At 39.3% G+C, this 22560-nt stretch overlaps 1 protein-coding gene and 1 pseudogene across 9 annotated transcripts in view; one reads left to right on the forward strand and one right to left on the reverse strand.

Moving 5' to 3' along the window:
- The window catches only part of BDP1 (B double prime 1, subunit of RNA polymerase III transcription initiation factor IIIB), a 122880-nt gene that overhangs the window by 84547 nt on the left and 15773 nt on the right, over nucleotides 1-22560 (forward strand). For 7 of the 9 annotated variants that reach the window (XR_004429858.1, XR_004429857.1, XM_033179822.1 and 4 more), the window contains 10 exons: nucleotides 698-820; nucleotides 8449-8485; nucleotides 8968-9060; nucleotides 11202-11430; nucleotides 11838-11998; nucleotides 14304-14454; nucleotides 14673-14853; nucleotides 18602-18665; nucleotides 19360-19546; nucleotides 21290-21494. Coding sequence is in view for 6 of the 9 variants with exons in the window: in XM_033179822.1 (XP_033035713.1) it covers nucleotides 698-820; nucleotides 8449-8485; nucleotides 8968-9060; nucleotides 11202-11430; nucleotides 11838-11998; nucleotides 14304-14454; nucleotides 14673-14853; nucleotides 18602-18665; nucleotides 19360-19546; nucleotides 21290-21494 (1431 nt within the window). In the remaining 3 variants the exon portion in view is untranslated. The remainder of the gene's footprint in view (nucleotides 1-697; nucleotides 821-8448; nucleotides 8486-8967; nucleotides 9061-11201; nucleotides 11431-11837; nucleotides 11999-14303; nucleotides 14455-14672; nucleotides 14854-18601; nucleotides 18666-19359; nucleotides 19547-21289; nucleotides 21495-22560) is intronic. The other 2 variants (XM_033179825.1, XR_004429859.1) reach the window with 2 other exon arrangements.
- LOC117064646 lies at nucleotides 6875-7254 on the reverse strand (annotated as a pseudogene).

Raw genomic sequence — 22560 nt, forward strand, 5'->3', positions numbered from 1 at the left:
CCCTAGCCCTCTATAAGTGTTAACAGACTGAACACTCTCTAAATGTTAACAGACTGAACAGAGAAATTAGGGGAAAGTAACGAGAAAGTGAAGAAAATGGAAAATGAAATGCCAGGCACTAAGAAGATGAGTCTTAGAAAGTTTGCTTACTGATTGTAATAGTCACAGCCCCTTCAAAAAATTTAAATGTTTTACTTTTGCAAAGTTGCTCTCAGTCAATAAAATAATTACTCCATTTCATTTTTTTTTTTTTTTTTTTTTTTTTTTTTGTGAGTCAGAGTCTTGCTCTGTCTCCCAGGCTAGAGGGCAGTGGTGCGATCTTGGCTCACTGCAAGCTCTGCCTCCTGGGTTCACGCCATTTTCCTGCCTCAGCCTCCCTAGTAGCTGGAACTACAGGCGCCCACCTCCATACCTGGCTAATTTTTTGTATTTTTAGTAGAGACAGGGTTTCACTGTGTTAGCCAGGATGGTCTCAATCTCCTGACCTTGTGATCCGCCTGCCTCGACCTCCCAAAGTACTGGGATTACAGGCGTGAGCCACTGTGCCTGGCCACTCCATTTCATTTTTTAAGTTATGTATGAATGTGGATTATTTCTTTATTTTAGCATTTCATCTTACTTATTGATGTGGAAGATGAGGTTTTGTTTTGCTGTTTTTAATATGCCAAAATGAAATGATAAAACTTTATTTTGACAGCTTGAAATAACTGTGAATGTCCCAGATGTAGGATGCATAGCTGTTGTTGAACATGATCTCCCTAACACAGATGTGACTATTGAAGAAATGAAACAAGAAGAAAATTTGAATGCATCATCATTTGTAAGCATCCATTTTAATATGTTTTGGCCTTTTATTCTTTGTTTACTTTGAAAAGACTGGCGGTTCATTTTGATAGCTTTAGGTTTACAAACACTTCTTAGCTAATTTCTCTTTGTAAGGGGCTGTTAGTCTGAATAGTAAAAACTAGTGAAAGCATTGATTTTGTTTGTTTTTGGGCAGAGCTCTTAATATCCTCATAGACTTTTATATTAACATTCAGTTGCATTAAATTTATACTAAGTATAAACAAGTTAAAATATGTTTTGTTGCATTTTATTTGGCACTCTTCCATTATTAATATTTATTTGCCTTTGCAAGTGGAGGCTTGAAATTGTAACTTTTTAAAAACAGCTTTATTGACATATAATTCACACACCATATGATTTACCCATTATTTAAAGTGCACAAGTAAGTGATTTCTAGTATTGTGCAAACATTATCACAGTCAATTTTAGGACATTTTCATCACCTCAAAAAGAAACCTTATTAGCGATCACTACTCATTTCCTCCCAACCCTCCCCAGCCTAGGGAACCAATAATTTGTCTTTTGTCTTTATAGATTTGCCTGTTCTAGACATTTCCTAGACATGAAATTATAAAATCTGGTCATTTGTGTCTGACTTCTTTGACTTAATGTAACATTTTTACTGTTCATCTACGTTGCAGCATGTAGTGATACTTCCTTACTTTTTGTAGCCTAATAATATTCCATATGGATATGGTACATTTTGTTTATCCATTCATCCATTCAAGAACATTTGGATTATTTTTATTTTTTGTCTGTTATACATAATGGTGCTGTAAACAGTCACGTACAAGTGTTTGTATAGATATATGTTTTTATTTCTCTTGGGTACATTTCTAGAAATGTAATTGCTGGGTCATATGGTAACTCAATGTTTCATCATTTGAGGAACTGCCACACTGTTTTCCAAAGTAGCTATACCATTTTACATTCCCACCAGCAGTTTATGAGGGTTTCTGTTCTTCCATGTCCTTGCCAGCACTTGTTATTTCACTTTTTGGTTTTTTTTGTTCGTTTTTTTTTTTTTTTTTTTTTTTAGATGGCCTTGCATTGTCACTCAAACTAGAGTGCAGTAACACAATTGTAGCACACTACAGCCTTGACCTTCTAAGTGTAAATGATCCTTTCCACTCAGCATTCTAAGTAGCTGTGACTACAGGTGTGTGCCACTATGCCCATCTAATTTTTTTTTTTGGTAGAGGTGGGGTCTTGCTGTGTTGCTCAGGCTGGTCTCATACTCCTGTCCTCAAGTGATACTTTTCCCTCAGCCTTCCAAAGTGTTGGGATTACAGGCATGAGCCACTGTGCCTGGCTTGACTTTTTGGATCTAGCTGTCCTAGTGAGTGTGAAGTGGTGTCTCATTGTGGTTTTGATTTGTATTTCCTTGGTGACTAATGATGTCAGGCACATTTTATGTTCCTATTGGCCATTTGTGTATCATCTTTGAGAAATGTGTGTTCAAATATTTTGTCCGTTTTTCTTTTATTGTGCTATTTGTCTCTTTATTATTGAGTTGTAAGGAGTCTTTATATATTCTAGATAAAAGTCCCTTATCAGGTATATGATTTGCAAATATTTCCTCCCTTACTGTGGGTTGTCTTTTCACTTTCTTGATGATTTCCTTTAAAGCAAAAAGTTTTAAATTTTGATGTTCAGTTAATCTATTTTTTCTTTTGTTGCTCATGCTTCTGTTGTCAGATCTGAGTCCTTTGTCAAACCGAAGGTCATAAAGATTTACCCATTTTTCTTCTAAAAGAGATTTTTGCTTTTACATTTAAGTCTTTGATCCATGTTGAGTTAATTTTTGTACATGGATAACCTCATTATCCAACTTATTTCTTTTGCATGTGGCTATCCATTTGTCGTATCACCATTTATTCGAAAAGACTGTTCTTTCCCCATTGAGTAGTCTTGACACTTTTATCAAAAATCAGCTGACCATAGCTGTATGGGTTTATTTCTGAATTCTGAATTCTGTTGCATAGATCTATATGTCTATTCTTATGCTAGTGATGCTATATTGATCACTGTTACTTTGTAGTAAGTTTTTTTGTTTGTTTGTTTTTTTGGTGTTGAGACGGAGTCTGGTCTGTCGCCCAGGCTGGATGCACTCCAGGTGGCGCGATCTCAGCTCACTGCAAGCTCCGCCTCCTGGGTTCACGCCATTCTCCTGCCTCAGCATCCCAAGTAGCTGGGGATACAGGCGCCCGCCACCATGCCCAGCTAATATTTTTCTTTTTTTAGTAGAGACAGGGTTTCACTGTGTTAGCCAGGATGGTCTCGATCTCCTGACCTTGTGATCCGCCTGCCTCGGCCTCCCAAAGTGCTGGGATTACAGGCATGAGCCACTGTGCCTGGCTGCTTTGTAGTAAGTTTTTGAATTGGGAAGTGTGAGTTTTACTTTATTGTTTTTTGGAATGGTTTTGGCTATTGTGGGTCCCTTTCAATTTCATGTGTATTTTATTTTATGTTACATTTTTTTGGTACAGACAGGGCCCCACAGTGTTGCCCAGGCAGGTTTCAAACTCCTGGCCTTAAGTGATTCTCTCATCTCAGCTTCCCTAAGTGCTGAAATTTCAGACATGAGCCACTATCCTTGGCCCCATATGAATTTTGCCCCATAAGAATTTTAAAATCAACTTGTCAGTTTCTGCAAAGTGGTCAGCTAGGAATCTTAGTGGGATTGCATTGCATCTGGAGATCAGTTTAAGGGGTAATGCAATCTTAACAGTGTTGAGATTCTTGGTCGAGGAATATGAGATCTTTCCCGTTTATTTAAATCTTCTTTACTTTTTTTTTTAAATTTTTAATTTTAAGACAGAGTCTTGCTCTGTCACCCAGGCTGGAATGCAGTGGTGCAATCTCGGCTCACTGTAACCTCCACCTCCTGGGTTCAAGCAATTCTTGCCTCAGTCTCCTGAGTAGCTGAGATTACAGGCATGTGCCACTACACCCAACTATTTTTTTGTATTTTTATTAGAAATGGGGTTTCACTATATTAGCCAGACTAGTTCCCTGGCCTCAAGTGATTTGTTTGCTTTGGCCTTCCAAAGTACTCACATGTGTGAGCCACCACACTTGGCTGATTTAGATCTTTTACTTTCAACAATGTTTTGTAGTTTTTAGCATATAAAGTTTGCATTTGTTTGTTAAATTTATTTCCAAGTATGTTATTTTTGTCACTATTGTGAATGGGATTGTTTTCTTTGGGTGTTTTTGGAGACGGAGTTTCCCTCTTGTTGCCCAGGCTGGAGTGCAGTGGTGCCATCTTGGCTTTCCACAACCTCTGCCTCCCTGGTTCAAGCGATTCTCCTGCCACAGCCTCCCGAGTAGCTGGGATTACAGGCATATGCCACCACACCCTGCTAATTTTGTATTTTTAGTAGAGATGGGGTTTCTGCATGTTGGTCAGGCTGGTCTCAAACTCCTGATCTCAGGTGATCCACCCACCCCGGCCTCTCAAAGTGCTGGGATTACAGGCATAAACCGCTGTGCCCAGCCTGGGATTGTTTTCTTAATTTTGTTTTTGGATTGTTCGTTGCAAGTGTGTAGAAATAAAAATGATTTTTGTATATTAGCTTTATATCCTGCAACTTCTTTGGTAGATTTCTTAGGATTTTCTATATGTCAAATCATGTCATCTGCAAATAAAGATAGTTTTACTTCTTTCTGTATTAGTTTCCTAGGATCACTGTAACGAAGTACAGATGCTCCTCAACTTATGAGGAGATTACATCCTGATAAATCTATCATAAAATAACTATATATATATATATTTTTAAAGACAGAGTCTCACTCTGTTGCCCAGGCTGGAGTGCAGTGGTGCCATCTCGGAGACTCACTACACCCTCCGCCTCCCAGTTTCAAGTGATTCTCCTGCCTCAGCCTCCAGAGTAGCTGGGATTACAAGCGCCCGCCACCACACCCAGCTAAGTTTTGTATTTGTAGTAGAGATGAGGTTTCACCATGTTGGTCAGGCTGGTCTCGAACTTCTGACCTCAGGTGATCTTCCCACTTTGGCCTCCCAAAATGCTGAGATTACAGGTGTGAGCCACCGTGCCCGGCCTAAAATAAAAAAATTTAAGTTGGGTACTCTTTGAACTACAAAGTTGGTAGCTTTTACCCACAAAAAATTCTCCAGGCACTTACGGAGATGAGAAAAACAAAACAAAACAAAACAAATTTATTCTCTCACAGCTTTAGAGTCTAGAAGTCTAAAATCAAGGTGTCACCAATGTTGGTTCCTTCTGGAGGCTCTGAGGAAGAACCATCACATGCCTTTCTCCTGCCTTCTGGTGGTAGCCAGCTTTCCTTATCATTTCCCAGCGTGCAGCAGCATACTTCCACCCTCTGCCTCCATTATCACATGGCATTTTCCCTTTCTGTATGTGTATCCTCTCGTCTTATAAGGAAAGGACCCCAGTCATATTAGATTAGGACCAACTCTGATCCAATATGACCTCATCTAAATTTGATTATATCTACAAATACCCTATTTTTAAATAATGTCATGTTCACATTATTTGGGATTAAGACTTTGACGTATCTTTCTAGGGGACACAATTCAACCTTTGATACTTTCTTACCTGAATGCCTTTTATTTCTTTTTCTTACCTAATTGCCCTGGCTGGAACCTATAGTTCAATATTTAATAGAAGCGAGAGTGGGCATTTTGGTCTTATTCCTGATCTTAGGGGGAAGTATCCTGTCTTTCATCATTTATTTTTTCATAATTGAGATTTTGTTGGTTGTGTTAAGGATCAGTACACAATTCTTCACATTTATACTGAAAATCTAAAAAGCCATGTATTGTAATTATTTTTAAAAGTTACTCCAGTGACTTTCCAGCTTAAAATTTGGAGGCAAGTTTTCATTAAAAGGCTATCAAGTGCTAGTATCTTTACATGTTGATAAACTGTTACATACTTCCACAATTTGCAATTAAATAGCATATAGACTACATACTTAAAATTTCAGTCTTTCACAGCACATTAACAAAGTTATTAGGAAAACAGGACTACCACAACCAAAGATTTATAGAGTGCACACAGTTCTGACAGGGATTCCAAATTACTGGGATTACAGCCATGATCAAGAAATGGTTTTCTTTAGGAAGCAGTTCTACTAAAAAACAACATGGGCCCAAGCGCGATGGCTCATGCCTGTAATCCCAGTAATTTGGAAGGTGGGAGGATCGCATGGTAGTTCAAGGTCAGTCTGGGCAACAGAGGGAGATCCCGTCTCTACAAATACGTTTTTTAAAAGTTGGCCAGGCGTGGTGGCATGCGCCTCTGGTCCCGGCTACTCTGGAGGCTGAGGCAGGAGGATCACCTGGGCCCAGGAGGGTGAGGTTGCAGTGAGCTGTTGTCGCCACTACTGCACCCCAGTCTGGGCGTCAGAGCAAGACTCTATCTCAAACAAAACAGAACCAGGTCGGGTGCATTGACCCACACCTGTAATCGCAGCACTTTGGGAGGCCGAGGTGGGCAGATCACGAAGTCAGGAGTTTGGGACCAGCCTGGCCAACATGGTGAAACCCCATCTCTACTAAAAATACAAAACATCAGCCGGGCATGGTGGCGCACGCCTGTAATCCCAGCTACTTGGGAGGCTGAGGCAGGAGAATCGCTTGAACCCAGGAGGTGAAGGTTTCAGTGAGTGGAGATTGCACCATTGCACTCTAGCCTAGGCAACAGAGCAAGACTCTGTCTCAAAAACAAAACAAACAAACAAGCAAACTGAAGAACCAGAACCAAACCATGGGAATAAAAGTAACTAAAAAATTTCAAGACATCAGATGCAGGATGTGACTCCATATCGCCAGTTAATATGGTGGAAGGGTAAGCTGATACCTAAGACAGTCAAAGCCTCCCATAATTCAATATCCCACACTGTTTTCTGGTTGTACCAAAAAATAAACAACTGGCAAATGATTTTTACCCTTAAAAGCATTTACACTTAAAAAATGGGATGTGGTGGGATTCCCTTCTTCTTAAAAATGTTTCTAGAGTTACTAAAAAACTTGCATTTATGAAATAGTTGATAAAAATATTCCTCTGGAATGTACAAGAAGGGAGACAGGGACTATTGGTAAGACATGGCATATGATATTAATCAGACTTGGCGTTTTCTCTCCGGCTTCATCAGAGGCTGGACTTTCCTTGGTTTTTGTTTCTGTTTTCTGTATGTAAATGTGATTTCTTGGTTAGCCACTTCGTTCTGTTTTCCCTTTGTTCCCCTTTTTTCTCTTGTTTGCACTTTTTTGTTTAGAAATTTATCCTTTCCTGCTGCCTTTTTTGGCTTTGTTTCCACTTATGCAGGAGTGGGTTTAGCTGACAGTCATACCAATCTCATGTTGGGCTCTTTCTTTCGCTGCTCTTCTGCTGAGCTGATCTTTCTCTTGGGCATCTTGCGGCCGGGAGTGTGCATGTCGGTGCCTGTGAGCCGCACCATGCTGAGAGCCTTCTCAAAGCTGGGCTGCCTGGCTGCTACCACTTCTCCTATCCTGTCTTATCATTAAATGTAATGTTACCATGGGTTTTTCATAAATGTCCTTTGCCAGGCTAAAGAAGTTACTTTCCATTCCTAGTTTGTTGAATGTTTCTTTCATTAAAGGGTGTTGGAATTTGTCATGCTTTTTCTGCATTTACGGAGATGATCATATGAATTTTATTTTTTATTGTATTGATTTTTGGATGTTAAACCAACCTTGCTTCTCCAGGAAATATTCTAGGGTCATAATGTCTAATTTTTATACATTGTTGGATTTGGCTTGCTAGTATTTTATTGGTGATTTTTGTGTCCATGTTCACAATAAATATTGGTCTGTACTTTTCTTGTGATGTCAGGAGCTGAAGTCCTACTCCCCTAGGGAAAAATGCTCTCCAGGTGGGACCTTGGGGACCGGGGGGCCTTGTATTTTTGGGTGCAGCAGTTTGAGGTGGAGTGTCTGCCATGCTGAGTTGGGAGGAAGGAGAGAGAGAGCAGTTTTGGTTCACATAGACTCTCACCTTTGTTAGCAAATTTTCAGATTTTCTTGAACAGATATTTCTTCGTTTGCTTTTTGTCGCTAGGATCATTTTCAGAGGCTGTTAAATGTTTTGTTTTTAAAATCGGTTTCACTGAGGAGTGGGTCAGTCAAGCTTCTCAAGCTGTTGCTCTGGACATTGGTTCTGTAACTTCTTAATTTATTAAAATGCGTTTAAGTTTTAAGCTACGTAGGATTATAAAAATTTTGCAATACCTTTTACGCTTTGGTTTCCATTGGTAAAAATTGGCAGCAGATGTGACTAGAGTTGAAGGATTATGAAAATGAAGAAGTAAAGTAAGAATGGTAGACGTACATAACAATATGATAAGAGTTAAAATTTGCACGTAATACAATATAAAGATAAAATCAGGAGCAAGAGACACAAGAATTTTGCCTTTAAATTATTTCTGTTCTTGCTGGTGAAATTTTGTGAATAATTATAAATTAAGACAAACCAGTTTACGCTGTTGTAACTCAAAGTATGGAAAGACCTCTAAAAATGTAGTGCATGTTGAGAAACAGAACATGTTTGGAGAAATATTTAAGATATTACTTATTTTTTTCGTTTTTAGGAAATGACCACAGGTGAACATATCCAAGATGAACCAGGTAACTGTTATCAAGGAAACTGCTAAGACTACCTTGATTAACACTAGTACAATGATTTAATAGTGGGGATAATAAATGAATCATTTTGCTGGAGAGTTTAACAAAAAGATTCAGCTATTGAATGTGTTATCTCTGTGAGAAATGTGGATTCTTGGAATGTTATTTTAGAAGGTGAATTAAAAGTTAAATGTTTAAGAAATATTTGAGCGTTTCCTCTGGATCTGTACGAATGGGAGAGCATTTTCCTTGAAGATATTATTTAATGGGAGGGAGGCATGGTCAGTGAGTCAAAACCAACAGTGATGATTTATTTATTTGTAACATATAACCTGAACGAAAGACTACACTAGTAAGGGATTAATGGTTCAGAGGATATTGGAATCTGCTACTAGGAGATAAACACCTTAATTAAAAATATTTTTTAAGTGAACAGATTTCCGGATTCATTCTCTTGTTTTAATGTTGATATATTTCCTCACAAGGTACCAATGATGGAAGCACTGAAGCTGCAATAACTTTACTTACAATGGGAGATCTAGTATTGCAGTCAGAGATCAGTACTGAACAGGGTGATGGTAAGAATGAAAGCTAAGTCCTACCAAAAATAAAGACTTTTAAAACCTAACTTTTAAGAAGTTATACCCACATTTGAGTAATAACTCTTTTATATTTGAATTTGTCTCCATTTTGTTGTTCTTCCATAAAATGTGATATATATGTATTGATCCATCCACTATTTTACTACCATTTAGGTGTAGTGACAGCTAATTCAAGATCGTACACTTGGTTTTTTAAGAATAATTTGTATTCAGGCCGGGCATGGTGGCTCACACCTGTAATTCCAGCACTTTGGGAGGCCGAGGCAGGCGGATCAGGAGGTCAGGAAATCGAGACCATCCTGGCTAACACGGTGAAACCCCATCTCTACTAAAAATACAAAAAATTAGCCGGTCATGGTGGCGGACGCCTGTAGTCCCAGCTACTTGGGAGGCTGAGGCAGGAGAATGGCGTGAACCTGGAACCTGGGAACTGGAGCTTGCAGTGAGCCAAGATTGCACCACTGCACTCCAGCCTGGGCAACAGAGCGAGACTGTGTCTCAAAAAAATAAAAATAAAATAAAATAAATAAAAATAAATAAATAAATAAAAGAATAATTCGTATTCATGAAATAGTTGCTCTAGTGAATACTAACATTACCATCATGAATGTCATTGGTTAACTGAGCTCATTGATCACTGATTATTTTATACATGTGTCTTTAGCCAAGGAGTTGCTGCTTGGGATGGTATTCACAATTAGATGACAAATACGGTACAAAGAGACAATAGCACTCATTGGAATAATTTAGTTTAAACTGTTCTCAGTTTGGACAGAGCCAAAAGATTTATCAGCCAAGATTTTTAATTTATTAGACGGAAATCACAGACAGGCGATAAATCTTTACTATCTAACTATCTTTTAAGTGCATGAAATGAGTAATTATACTATTCCTGGTAATTATTTTGTCTGGTTATGAGTAGTCTACCGTTCATTTTATTTACTTATTTATTTATTTGAGACGGAGTTTGATTTTCAGCCTACCATTCATCTTTATTTATTTATTTATTTGAAGCAGAGTTTCACTCTTGTGACCCAGGCTGGAGTGCAATGGTGCAATCTCGGCTCACTGCAACCTCTGCCCCCCAGGTTCAAGCAATTCTCCTGCCTCAGCCTCTCGAGTAGTTGGGATTACAGGCACCTGCCACCACGCCCAGCTAATTTTTGTGTTTTTAGTGGAGTTGGGGTTTCACCGTCTTGGCCAGGCTAGTCTTGAACTCCTGACCTCAGGTGATCCATATGCCTTGGCCTCCCAAAGTGCTGGGATTACAGGCATGAGCCACCACGCTAGCCTCCATTCATTTTAAGTATTAGACTTTTGGGCCAGATGCAGCAGCTCAAGCCTATAATCCCAGCACTTTGGGAGGCCAAGGCTGGTGAATGTTTGACTTCAGGAGTTCAAGACCAGCCTGGGCAACATGGTGGAACTCCGTCTCTATAAAAAATACAAAAAATTAGACAGGCATGGTGGTGTATGCCTGTAGTCCTAGCTGCTTGGGAAGCTGAGGTGGGAGGATCGCTTGAGCTCAGGAGGTCAAGACTGCAGTGAGCTGAGATCGTGCCACTGCACTCCAGCCTGGGTGACAAAGTGAGACCCTGTCTCCAGAATAGATAGATAAAAACTTATTAGACTTTTAGGCTCGGAACCATATATTTATCAGGAAAGTCTATGGTTTGTGTTCTGTATAGGGCTCCTTTCTTAGTGGCAGAGTATTGCAGTAGAGCCTGTCAAAAACATATAAAGTACATATAGAACATAAAGGTTTTAAAAATCTTAAATGCTGGCAGTGCTGTCTGTCTTGAAATCCATCTGAGATTGTATAATTACTCAAAATAACAAAAGGACTCATTTTTACTAATAATTGCATAAAATTTCAGTCCATAAGGATTATTAAGCTCACAATAGGTCAAATCCCTGGCATGAAATAGGGAGATCTTAAATTTAAATTTACAGCCAACAAGAGCAAACTTTATTTTTTAAATCTTTTTCTATTGCTGCTGCACAAATGAATCAAACTTTAATAATACAGGATTTTACAGTTACTAAATGTTGAAGAATTTATTTTGAGCATCTAATTTGGTCCATTTTAATTTTGTTTTGTTTTGTTTTTTCTTCAGTAGGGGTATGTATACTTCCTCATGTACATTCAAAGGATAAAAGCCATATTCCTTTTAGCCTAGATAATGTAAATCACAAAATTGTTCATGAATGTCAGGAGCTTTCTTCACCTGTCATTACTACATCTCCTGCATCATTTGAAGAAAACAAGATTGTATTGGAGGAGCAAAGTTCCAGAGAAGAAATAAGTTTAATGGAGAAAGTAAAGGAGAATGCTACACCAACCAGGTTTATTTTAGTATTCAATTAATAAATATTACTAAAACCACCATCAAATTAGTTAATAGCTTTGAGAAATGCTTGTAAATGTAAAGTAGGCAATGCTAATTTCTTACCCTTTAAAGATGGACTGATTTTGATTTTAGGTTAATGGTTTGCATATTTAAATTATAGTAGTAACTGTTGTATATCTTTGAAGCTTTAATGAAATAGATTTATGTAAATGTCTCTGTTTTACAAATACAGACTGAATTCTCTTCTTAAGACCACTAGTGAAGTTACTACTTTGTAATGAACACTTGTAGACAATGTGGCACCTAACAGGTCGTTCACTCTATCAGTGCTAGACAGACTGTATTAATGTGAGAGAGTAAGATCTAACGTGATTCATAAATTTCTCTATCTTCTGTTTTTAGGAATACAATTTCTAAAGTGACCAGTAGTTTGAGAATAAGAAGTAGACTTGCCAAGCCTAAGCCAAATCTTGAGAAGACTTTAGGGGCCAACAGGTTTGATGATTATCGGGAAGTTTCCAGTTTGTGTGTAACCAAAGGGGAAGAAATGGAAACTCAAAGAGGTAAATTTTATTCTCTTAATATGTTGCAAAATCATTTTGACACAATAGATTACATTAACATTTCAAAGAAATATTTGGTCATTAAATTGTTTTAACTTACAATAAAATAGTTTCGCCGGGCGCGGTGGCTCAAGCCTGTAATCCCAGCACTTTGGGAGGCCGAGACGGGCGGATCACGAGGTCAGGAGATCGAGACCATCTCTGGCTAACACGGTGAAACCCCGTCTCTACTAAAAATACAAAAAGCTAGCCGGGGAGGTGGCGGGCGCCTGTAGTCCCAGCTACTCGGGAGGCTGAGGCAGGAGAATGGCGTGAACCCGGGAGGCGGAGCTTGCAGTGAGCTGAGATCTGGCCACTACACTCCAGCCTGGGTGACAGAGCGAGACTCCGTCTAAAAAAAAAAAAAAAAATAGTTTCAAATTAAAAAGTAAGATGAGCTATAAAATAAATATCCATAAATCTACCAATTGGTTTTAGTAATTAATACCATTTTGCTGTATTTGTGTGATCAATTTTTTGTCTTTTTATTCTGTCTCTCTCTCTCATAGTTGACCCTTTAATTAGGGGCACTGACCTCCCCAATCAGTCAGAAATTTGTGTATAGGCTGGGTGCAGTGGCTCACACCTGTAGTTACAGCATTTTGGGAGGCTTGAGCCCAGGAGTTGGAGGCCAGCCTGGACAACATAGTGAGACCCTGTCTCTTATGAGTTGAAAACATATATATTCGTGTATAACTTTTGTCTCCCAAAAACTTACCTACTAATGACTTACTGTTGAGCAGAAGCCTGATTGATAATATTGTTAATTAACACATATTTTATATTTTAGATGTGTTATATACTGTATTCTTATGATAAAATAGGCTGGAGAAAAATTTTTTTTTTAATTTTCTTTTTCTGTTTTTTCAACTGATGTCCTTGAGCCATAGAGAAATGAAAATGTTATTAAGAAAGTCAGGCTGGAGCTGGGCACAGTGGCTCACACCTGTAATCCCAGTACTTTGGGAGGCCAGGGCAGGCATCTCACTTGAAACCAGATGGGGCTGGGCAACAAGGGAGAACCCCATCTCTACAAAAGTACAAAAATTAGCCAGGCATGGTGGTGCATGCCTATAGTCCTAGCTACTCAGGAGGCTGAGGTGGGAGTATCACCTGAGCCCGGGGAGGTTGAGGTTGCAGTGAACTGTGATCATGCCACTGTACTCTGGCCTGGGCAGCAGAGTGAGACTCTGTCTCAAAAAAAGAAAAAAGAAAATCAGGCTAGACACAGTGGTGGTGCACACCTGAAATGCTAGCCCTTTGGGAGGCAGAGGCAGGAGGATCACGTGAGCGCAGGAGTTTTGAGACCAGCTTGGGCAATATAGGGAGACCTTGTCTCTACAAAATAGTTTTAAGAAGTTAGCCAGATATGGTGGCACACACCTGTGGTCCCAGCTACTCACAGGTTTGAGCTTGCAAGATCAGGGCTGCTGTAAATTGTGATATTGCCACTGCACTCTAGCCTGGGCGACAGAGCAAGACCCTGTCTTAAAGAAAAATAAAAGGAAGAAAATTATAAGGAAGAGAAAATACATCTTCAGTACTGCATTGTATTTATCAGTACCAAAAGTTTATGTCAACTGTTTACAAGATGAAACATCTGTCTGAAATGGTGGGCAACCCCAACTACAGGTGTCAATCTGTAATACGTACCAAGCAATTCAGCTTTTTCTTATAATGTTGGGACTTTCCTCTGCTTCTTGGGAGTGATTCCAGCATCATTAATGGCACTTTGTATGGGTCCCATGGTGTTATTCACAGTATTGCACTAAACATGATGAAAAATACAGGAGAACCATGAAAGGTCACCTTTTCTAAAACCTCTCCCGACATGCAGGCTTAAATCACCTCTTCTATATAGAAATCTCTTTTTCCCCATTTGTGATGCTATTCTTTGCAGTGCAGCTCCTTCCCGAAGACTTCCTCTAAAGTGGAACTAGCCAAACCTCCGTGTACCCACTTCTAAGTCTCTTTTGTATGTTGAGTTTCTAATTATTGATGCTAGTACTATAAAGTGAAGATACAATTATCGTGACAGCCAGGAATGAAATATTTGCAGAACAGGATTTGTTAATCATCTGTTTTACTGTTCAAAAATCTGTTAGCCAGGACTTCCTGCCGTGTGTATAAGTCTGATTTGTGGAATGAGAGAAGTTTGGAAGAGTCACAGTATAGGGATCTTCCTTTTAAGAGGGTATATGTTTCTAATAGAGGGATTTTAGCTGTATTATTTTGGTCTGTATCGTAAGTGTGCTTTTTGTTTAAGAAACAGAGAAAAATGCTTCCAAAGCAACAGAATTGGAAGATAAAAACCTCGGACCAGTTACAACAGCAGAGAATAAGGATCAGAGCAAATTGGCATGTGTACATGGTATCAAAGGGACCAGTATTTCTCCAGAAGTAAACCTAACTGAAAGGTAAAAGAGGGAAGGGATTCTGAGATTCAGTTTATATTGTTTCAGTGATAGCCTTAAGTTGTGACTCAAAAGAATTTGAAAAAGAAGTTCTGTTGCATTAAATATGTTTTAAAAGTTTGAAAACCATTGAATTAGATGATCTTTTACACACCTAGCTCTAAAAATAATTCCATGATTTGCCCGATTTCAAATGATACGCATACTAAACTCTCTTTCAGAAATGAAAATCAAGAAGAGAGCTCTCAGGAGGTTCACATGTTGTCAGTTGCTCCAGTTGCTTTCTCTGAGACAGGGCCCTGCACACTTGGTTTGGATAGGGGTCTTGGTGAAAATTCTGTTGAAGAGGCCCAGATAAAAGACTCTAAAGGAGACGGTGTGCTTACACTTCCTGTGCCAGAGGTAAAAGAATGTACAATATAATAAGGGATAACAAGGTGTTTCCCTCCATTAAAAAAAATAAATAAATAAAAAGGTATAATTTACATACAATACACTTCACCTCTTTTATGTTCATTTTTCTTTATTTCTTTTTTTTTTTTTTTGAGACAGTCTTGGTCTGTTGCCCAGGCCGGAGTGCAGTGGTATGATCTCAGCTCACTGCAGCCTCTGCCTCCCAGGTTTAACAGATTCTCCTGCCTCAGCCTGCCAAGTAGCTGGAACTACAGGCATGTGTCACCACGGCTAGCTAGGTTTTGTATTTTTTTTTTTTTTTGAGATGAGTCTTGCTCTGTCACCCAGGCTGGAGTGCAGAGATCTCAGCTCACTGCAAGCTCCGCCTCTCGGGTTCACACCATTCTGCTGCCTCAGCCTCCCGAGTAGCTGGGACTACAGGCGCCCGCCACCTCACCCGGCTAGATTTTTGTATTTTTTAGTAGAGATGGGGTTTCACCGTATTAGCCAGGATGGTCTTGATCTCCTGACCTCGTGATCCGCCCGTCTCGGCCTCCCAAAGTGCTGGGATTACAGGCTTGAGCCACCGCGCCCAGCCGGTTTTGTATTTTTAGTAGAGACGAGGTTCGCCATATTGGCCAGGCTGGTCTTGAACTCCTGGCTTCAAGTGATCTGCCTGCCTTGGCCTCCAAAAGTGTTGGGATTACAGGCATGAGCCACTCTACCTGGCTAACTTCACGCTTTTTAGTGTACAGTTCTTCAGGTTTTTATTACTCTGCAGTCATATAACCAATACATGAACATTTCCATTAAAAAGTTCCCCAATTGAGAGAAGCCTTGGACTTGAAGAACATGTATACATTATCCAGTTAAAGGGAAAGGAACGTGTCTGTGTAAAGAACAGGTGTGGACCAGGTGCAGTAGCTCAAACCTATAATGCCATTAAAAAAAAAAAAAAAAAGCCAGGCATGGTGGCATTTGCCTGTAGTCCCAGCTACTCAGGGGGCTGAAGTGGGAGGATCACTTCAGCCTGGGAGGTAGAGGCTGCAGTGAGCTGTGGTCGCCATGCACTCTGGTCTGGGAGACAGAGTGAGACCCTGTCTCCAAGAACAAATGAGTATGAAATAGCATGTAAGTAGTATGAGTGGAATATTAATGAAGAAAGTGATTAGAAATGAACTTAGAAAGATAACCTGCAGACAGACCATAAAAGGATTTTTATGACTTGATAAGGAGTTTGGTTACATTTGAAGTTACGAGATTCCTCACCCCACCCTGACTTTTTAATTTTTGCTTTTTATTTTGAAATAATTTTAAACTTAGAGAAAAGTTACAAAAATCTTACAAAGAATTATCCCATACACTTCACTTTGATTCATTAATTGTTAATACTTTGCCTCATTTGTTTTTTTAACTCTGCCTTGCTCTTCATCTGTATAGATAAATACTTGGCTGGGTGGGATAGCTCATGCCTGTAATCCCAGTACTTTGGGAGGCTGAGGTGGGCAGATCACCTGAGGTCAGGAGTTCAAGAACGGCTTGGCAAACAAGGTGAAACCACATCACTACAAAAATTAGACAGGCGTGGTGGCATGCACCTGTAATCCCAGCTACTTGGGAGGCTGAGGTGTGAGAATTGCTTGAACTCAGGAGACAGAGGTTGCAGTGACCAAAGATTGCACCATTGTACTCCAGCCTGGGCAACAGAACATGACTCTGTCTCAAAGAAAAAAACAAAAAAACAAAAAAACCGAATCATTTGAAAGTAACTTGAGTCCATAAATACCTCATCTTGTATCTAATAAGGATAAGGAAGTTCCTTGTCACACTAAATATTACTACACTATGTAACATTGTTTCAGTGATATGTAATATACAGTTTCCATTCCAGTTTCCCTAGTTGTCCCAATTGTGTCCATTATAGCTTTTTTTCTTTTTTAAACAGAGTCTTACTCTGTCACCCAGGCTGGAGTGCACTGGCACGATCTTGGCTCACTGCAACCTCCGCCTCCCAGGTTGAAGTGATTCTTGTGCCTCAGCCTCCCGAGTAGCTGGGATTAAAGATGTGCGCCACCACACCTGACTAATTTTTTTGTATAATATTTTTAGAAGAGATGGGGTTTCGCTATGTTGGCCAGGCTGGTCTTGAGCTCCTGGCCTCAAATAATTTGCCCACCTCAGCCTCCCAAAGTGCTGGGATTACAAGTGTGAGCCACCGCGCCTGGCCAGCTATTTTTTTTTCTTTTTCTTAAATTCAAGATCCAATCAGGGCTCTCACATTGCATTTGATTATCCCTTTTCCTTATTTTCCTTTAATCTAGAGTATTTTTCTTGTCTTTTTGTTCACAAAAGAAAAAGCAAGAAAAGTTTAGAACAGTCTAGGCTGGCCTACAGTCTGGATTTCTTTTTTTAAATTGCTTCCTCATTACTAGATTCAACTTACATGTTTTAGGGCAAGATTATTATATAGGTAATGACGTGTTCTTCCTTTTATATCACATCGGGAGACACATGATGTCAGTTTGTCCCATTATTGGTGATGCTGACTGATCACTTGGCTAGAATGATACCTACCAGATTTCTTCATTATAATGGCATCTTTTCCATTCTGTATTAGTAATTTGTCAAATGGGACCAACGCAGCAAGCGGTCACCCTGTAATTTTAATGTCCATTGATGATTCTTGCCTTAATCAATTTTTGACATTGTTGGTTGCAAAATGAGATTTTTAAGATTTTAAGCAGGCCGGGTGCAATGGGTCACACCTGTAATCCCAGCACTTTGGGAGGCCGAGGCGGGCGGATCACAAGGTCAAGAAATCGAGATCATCCTGGTCAACATGGTGATACCCCGTCTGTACTAAGAATACACAAATTAGCTGGGCATGGTGGCATGCACCTGTAGTCCCAGCTACTCGGGAGGCTGAGGCAGGAGAATCGTTTGGACCCAGGAAGGGGAGGGGTGGAGGCTGCAGTGAGCTGAGATTGCGCCACTACACTCCAGCCTGGCGACAGAGCAAGACTGTCTCAAAAAAAATAATAATAATAAAATAAAATAAAAGATTTTAAGCAGTAGAAACCCAGCATAGTGTCTTACACCTATAATCCTAGCACTTTTGGGAGGCTGAGGTGGGCGGATTACTTGAGCCCAGGAGTTCGGGACCAGCCTGGGCAACATGCAAAACCCCATCTCTACCCCCGAAAAATTAAAAAAAAATTAGCCAAGTGTGGTGGTGTGCATCTGTACTCCCAACTACTCAGGAGGTTGAGGTGGGAGGATCGCTTGAGCCCAGGAGGTGGAGGTTGTAGTGAGCTAAGAGATTTTAAGCAGTAGAGAATTACAGTCAGGACTGCGTTTTAGAAAAACCATGTTTGCGGTTTTTTGAAAAACAGATTGGAGGGAACCATACTGGATTCAGGGAAAGCAGTTTGCCTCCATTCACATATCATGTGCTAATAGTACAAAGGCTGGTGTGATGGGAGTAGAGAAAAAGTTGTGGGGTTTGGGTCTCCCTATTCTGTCATTTCAAAAATCATTTCATAAAATGCACATATTTAACATTGTAGTCAGGATTCTTTGTATTAATATTTAAATGAATCAAAAGTTTATTGGAACAGCCTAAAGCTTCAAACACTTGAAAAGTGTATATGGTTAGATGTTGTTGAGTTAATCTCTTCACTATGTCATATTGACAGGAAAACTTTTTAAATATAAGATTTGGCCAACCTCACTCTTTCATTTTGAATTTTTATGGCAGTATATATCAACAAGTATTCCAGAAGTCCAACAAGAGAATATAATCAATCCTCAAGACCTAACAGGTATGATAATATGCTTCAGTGACATGTCATAGAACCTAATTGTATGATTTTTACCCCTTATTTTACTATGGAAAAACACAAAACAGTTTTATTTTAGTCTATGCTGGCCTTAAATTTAAAAAGTTTTATAGAAACACCTTGAAGTATTTTGCATATCAGTTTTGTTTTTCAGAGTCATAAATCTTCTCCATAGTATATCACCTTTATCCTTTATGAAATTACTTCTTGGGCCGGGCATGGTGGCTCACTCCTGTAATCCCAGCACTTTGAGAGGCTAAGGTGGGCAGATCACTTGAGGCCAGGAGTTCAAGACCAGCCTGGCCAACATGGCAAAACACCATCTCTACTAAAAGTACAAAACTAGCCAGGCATGGTGGCACACACCTGTAATCCCAGCTACTTGGGAGGCTGAGGCACAAGAATCACTTGAACCCAGGACGTGGAGATTGCAGTGAGCTGAGATTGTGCCACTGTATTTTAGCCTGGACGACAGAGTGAGACTCTTGTCTCCCAAAACAAAAAAAAAGGAGGGAACTTACTTCCTCAGGCTTGGGGGTCGTGGCGGGGAGCATTTATTTATTTAATCTTGATGATAAGTTGTCCTGAGACTGTCTTTTTAGAAATGAAATAAATTAATGATATTCTGTTATTTCATAGTTGAGCTTTTTTATTACTAACTTTTAAACTTTAATAGTGAATCTAGTTGCTAATGTACCTCAAGATGGAGAAGATGAACAAGCCTTTATTTTAACTCTGGTGGAAATTCCAACCAATGCAGTAGAAGAATTTACTGATGCCACTGCACAGTTCATGCCAAACCCTTTACTGCCAGCTCCCATATTGGTCAAATCAGTGAATACCGAAGAAAGAGGTGACATGAGGTAATGAATGAGCGAAACTGTTTTCGCTAGGAGGAAAAGTGATTTATGAATTAAGTAGTCTTGATTGAACAAACCATTCACCAATATTAGTTGTTATTGTTGTGGAAATCTTATTTATCATTTATGTGGTAAGTTAGAGAAGAAATGTAATGTGATAGATTTTATATCTGATAAAGATGCCACTTAAATGTTTCATGTATTAGTTTTGTGTGAAACTTGTTTATTAAGTTATTTTGAAAGCTAAAAATATTAACAGTCTAGATCATAAAATGATACCTGTTAAAAGTGTGGTTACTTTGTATAGACACACACATATGAAACTGAAATATACATTCACAGAAAGTTGTGAAAATAGTACAGTGGTAATAAATACAGATTTTTTTCTTAAGAGACAAGGACTTGCTTTGGTGCCCACGCTAGAGTGCCAGGCTAAAGTGTAGTGGTGCCATCATAGTTCACTGCGGCCTGGAACTCCTGGGCTCAAGAGATCCTCCTGGCTGGGCATGTTAGCTTGCGCCTTTAATCCCAGTTCCTTGGGAGGCCGAGGTGGGAAGATCACCTGAGGTCAGGAGTTGAAGACCAGCCTGGCCAACATGGCAAAGCTCCATCACTACTACAAATATAAAAATTAGCTGGGCACGGTGGCACCACCTGTAATCCCAGCTACTCAGGAGGCGGAGGCAGGAGAACCACTTGAACCCAGGAGGTGGAGGTTGCAGTGAGCTGAGATTGCAGCACTGCACTCTAGCCTGGGTGATAGAGTGAGAAAAAAGAAAAAAGATCCTCCTGCCCCAGCCTTTCAAGTAGCTTCTCAGCTACAGGTGCGCACCACCGTACTTGGCTAATTTAAACATTTCTTTTTTTTTTTTGTAGAGGGTGGAGTCTTGCTCTGGTACCCGGGCTTGTCTCGAATTCCTGGCCTCATGCATTCCTCCCACTTTGGCCTCCCAAAATGCTAAGATTACAGGCATGAGCCACTGTGTCCAGCTATTCTTGATACTCTTATTTTTTTTATTTTTATTTTTTGGTACTCTTATTTTAATTCTTTATTTTGGAAGTAAGTTGTATCTTAACCACCATTAATTAAGATAATTGTCCATAGTGTAGCATTAGAAATTGAAGACTTTTATATTTTTATTTTTGGAGACAAGAGTCTTACTCTGTCACCCAGGTGGAGTGCAATGGTGTGATCTCAGCTCACTGTAACCTCCGCCTCCTGAGTTCAAGTGATTCTCGTGCCTAAGCCTCCCAAGTAGCTGGGACTATAGGTGTGTGCCACCACACCCGGCTAATATTTTGTGTTTTTAGTAGAGACGAGGTTTCACCATGTTGACCAGGCTGGTCTTAAACTCCTGACCTCAGGTAATACACCTGCCTTGGCCTCCCAAACTGTTGGGATTACAGGCGTGAGCCACTGCGCCTGGACTAGAAGGGACATTTTAGGTTAAATGTTTAACTTTATAATCAGGGAAAGTACTGTTAAATATTCAGATTTAATTCAATATTATGGAATTTAAGTTATAAGCCTTTAAGCATGAATGGAGCTCAAAACTATTAATAGCATTTTTGTGGCCATGGCCGTGTATCTCTGTTAGTTTGGAGTTTTTTGGTTTTATTGGAATTTTCATTGGAATACCTCAGCCTTTAATCTTGTTATTGAAAGGATTTCTAGGATCATTAAAAACAGAAAGTATTAAATAACTTCTAATTCAGTGATTTAATATGTATTTCTTTTCTATGCAGTATTTGTTTACCAGCAACTTCAGTTGGTCAGGATGCCGTGGGTTTATCTGTTTCTGGAAGAGATAATTCTAAAAAGCCTCCTGATAATTTGGATGTTATATCTAGGAAGAGATTTCAATGCAGGCTTGATGAAAATGACCACATTCTTCCTGCCAAAAAATGTTTGCTCACTTTAAGAGATGATTGTCAAGAATATACCTCTGAGGTAAGGTGGAATCGTTAAGTAAGATGGCCATATTGCAACAGATCTGTTTCTATTTTTTCCTTTATTCTCTTTAAACTTTTAGATACGTATAAAGTAAGTTCTGACATTTATCATAAGTTATTCAAGTAAAACTGGATTTTGGATTATCACTTTTAACCAATGGTAAATGAAAATTGATGGAGAGTAATCAAGAAACTTATCCCCAGCTCTGTATTGGTGGCTAAAAATAAGACCAAAAGCATTATATATGTCTGGATCTTGGCTCTACCAACTAGTAGTTGGAACACCTTAGGCAAGATACTTCACCTGTCTCTCTGATCAGGTTTCCTAATGCGTAAAATGGTAATACTAGTATCATCATCATCATGCTTAAAGCTACCCATTACTTTTAGGGGTAAAACCATAGTGTTTAGTGCCCCGTATTGTCTTGCTGATTTTCGTCTCTAGTCTCAATTTATGCCAGCTTCTGCCTCACTTTCTGGCCACATTGGCCATCTTTCAATTCCTTAAATGTCCCAGGACACTTCATTTGATGTACCTTCTGTGTGCAACATTCCCTTGAAAAACATACAAACTTCTTTAGTTCAGTCATTGCTGCCTCAGGGAAGTCCGGCCAGACCATGCAAATTCAATCACCAGCCTCTATGTTGTGGGTTTCCTAGTACCCTCTTATTTTTGTACTCACCTAGTACGCCTCATAATTTGTAACTACACTGTGGAAAAGACCATTTAAAATCTGTGTTCTCAAAGAGAAAGTTAAAGACCAATAGTTCTTGAGTAATAGTTGACAAAGAGCAAATGTACTTTTATATATTTGATGAGTCAAAAAATGGCATATCCCAGAATTGTTTTATTTTCTCTTGTTATAGGTAAGATTGAACATCTTTTCATATGCTTAGGAGCCAAGTATATTTCCTTTTCTATGAACTGACTTTTCCTTTACCCATTTTTCAATTAGATTATTGATCTTTTTCTTATAGAACTGGAAGAACTCTGTTATATCTGTCTGTGGTAATGAGGTGCAAATCTTTTTTCCCAGTTCGTCATTTGTCTCTTGACTCTGCTT

Source organism: Trachypithecus francoisi, unplaced genomic scaffold (genome assembly GCF_009764315.1).
Source record: "Trachypithecus francoisi isolate TF-2019V2 unplaced genomic scaffold, Tfra_2.0 Lachesis_group2, whole genome shotgun sequence".
Classification (NCBI taxonomy): domain Eukaryota; kingdom Metazoa; phylum Chordata; class Mammalia; order Primates; family Cercopithecidae; genus Trachypithecus; species Trachypithecus francoisi.